The 2383-nt window shown below is 45.8% G+C and overlaps 1 protein-coding gene across 2 annotated transcripts in view; it reads left to right on the top strand.

The window, feature by feature from the left end:
• The window catches only part of XPNPEP1 (X-prolyl aminopeptidase 1), a 33781-nt gene extending 32071 nt beyond the window's left edge, over positions 1-1710 (top strand). For both annotated transcript variants that reach the window (XM_009277853.2, XM_009277852.2), the window contains one exon: positions 1154-1710. In XM_009277853.2, the coding sequence (XP_009276128.1) occupies positions 1154-1282 (129 nt within the window). In that variant the 3' untranslated portion in view covers positions 1283-1710. The remainder of the gene's footprint in view (positions 1-1153) is intronic.
• The last annotated feature ends 673 nt before the right edge of the window (positions 1711-2383 follow it).

The raw sequence follows: 2383 nt of genomic DNA, 5'->3' as shown, positions 1-2383 counted from the left end.
GTTAGCCAGGACTGCTGATAAATGATGGAAAGTGGCTTGGTGAGCACTTCTGCCAGCTCCCTCAGTACCCTTGGGTGGATCCCATCCGGCCCCATAGACTTGTGTGTGTCTGAGTGGTGTAGCAGGTCGCTAACCATTTCCCTTTGGATTATGGGGGCTTCATTCTGCTCCCCGTCCCTGTCTTCCAGCTCAGGGGGCTGGGTAGCCGGAGAACAACTTACTGTTAAAGACTGAGGCAAAGAAGGCATTAAGTACCTCAGCCTTTTCCTCATCCTTTGTCCTTTCAATCTAAATTATTCTATGATGAAGGCAGCGAGGACCCCTCTGATGATGTTGTTTTGGTAGTTCCCTTGATATGATAATTTGCCGCTATCATCTCTTCTTTTTTCCTACTCCTGCCTTAACTTGCTTCTGTCAGACTATCATGCTGTCTCCCCAGAGACTTACACTAGTGACTGTCCCATGTTGTTGTCTGTATCTACTCGTGACCAATCCCAGTCAGCCACACCACATTCTGCAGTACATATGGACTCTGAGCAGACATCAATGATACCTGCTCAGCAGCATTTATTTCCTGAATAGCTTCATACTCTAAACTTTCTGTTTAGGTTTCTCACTACGTTCACCGTGATGTGTTTCATCCTGTTTTTCTACCATACTCTTTATTTTGCCTCAACCCATCCTCCTTTTCTGAATGATAATCCTGTTTACATTTCCTTTTTCTGAAGAGGACTGTGAAGAGTACCAAGATCTGCCGTAAGGTTACCTGTTCAGATCAATGGGGCAACTTGTGTCTCAGGACTGCATTGTTCAGTTACAAATCTGCAAAGCTATTTACTAGACTCTGCCAAAGTAGCTACTCTGGCTTGCTGGAGGCAGTGATTTGCAGAGACTTTAAATACTTGTCAGCTGAACTGAACCTTGGCTCCTCTGAAAACCTGGGACGAATTGCTTCAGTTCCTACCCTCATCAAATTTACAAGTCACTTCCATATATTAGAGGTCTGCCTCTTTGGGACAGGAACCCATCCCAGCTTAACAGCTCAATCCCAAGGAGCCCAAGGGCCTACAAATGTCTTTGGCTGTACACAACTTGTAAGGGCACTAACTCTTCTGCATTTATACTGAATGTCATACCCCCTCCCTTTCCCTAGTGTAACTGGGTGAACGACTACCATCAGAAGTGCAGGGAAGTAATCGGAGCAGAACTGGAGAGGCAAGGCCGGCATGAAGCTCTTCGGTGGCTCATCCAGGAGACGGAGCCTCTCATCAGAGTTCAGTAGCACCACAGTTGTCTGCGGTGTGTAGAACACCAGGACCTCTCGGTGTCACAATAATCTACATCTTCTTGGCCCTTGACACCACTGGGAGAACGTTCTTCAATAAACCTTTGGAAGTCACGAGGGGATTTCATGTAGTGTTTCTCGCCCCGCAACGTGTGGGGGTAAGGAGGGTTACTGTCTGAACAATTTTTCTTTGGGGGGGAGGGGTTGAGAATAGAATGCAAACAAAATAAATAAGCATGTTGCCTTTGAAACAGGGGTCTTATTGAAATAATGGTTCTAAGAGGCAATACTGGAATATTTTATACTGTCTGGTTTTTCACTGTGAAAACTCAGTATTTTTGCATACTTGGGTTCCAGTTGCTAAGATGCTACCTACACAGCAGGACTGATTACTGAATAAAAGATTCCAACCCGCTGTTTGCTCCGTCTGCCTTCTCTTGCAGTCAGTGATGTGTTGGGTTTGACAGCTTGAAGAAGGGCAAGAACCAGATAATTCCACCTTTATGTGTGCATCCAGCTCAGACAGGGAAGAAATATGTATAGGGCTGCCCTGTGCTAGGTGCTGAGCAGATGTTATGGAGAGGCCTGACAGGAGCACTCAGTTCTGCCTGTGCTTTGTGACAGATCGTGGAAGGGATGTGGTGACACTCAGTAGAGGTTTATGTGTGCAGAGCACCCGAGCCAGTACTTCTGTCTATTGTCATGACTTACTGAGTACTTGTATAACCCTTGGCAGTGCAGGATGCATGGGCAGTATCATGGAATTAGAGCTCTTTCTGGACACAAAGCAATTATTAAGTTAAAAAAAAAAAATGCACACAACGGACAAAAGAAGGCCTCTGCAACTTTGGTTCAAAATCAGCCTGGCCTTGGCCACCAGGAACCGTGCTCTGGATTGCCAAGCAGTGCACAAAGACCATCTAGTGGTTAAGCAAGCTACTACAAGTTAAACACAGGTATGAGGGCTTCCCACCCTGGAGGGGGAGTTCTCTGCTCTGTGGTCTTCTGAAAATCACTGTGTGCAGGTGCATCATAGCATTGTCCATAATGTTAAGTGATGGGGTAAGAATAAGTTTACTAAAAGAAGCAGTCATTCTT

Source organism: Aptenodytes forsteri, unplaced genomic scaffold, assembly GCF_000699145.1.
Source record: "Aptenodytes forsteri isolate BGI_AS27 unplaced genomic scaffold, ASM69914v1 Scaffold15, whole genome shotgun sequence".
In the NCBI taxonomy this organism is placed as follows: Eukaryota; Metazoa; Chordata; class Aves; order Sphenisciformes; family Spheniscidae; genus Aptenodytes; species Aptenodytes forsteri.
This window is presented reverse-complemented; position numbering and strand designations above follow the sequence as displayed.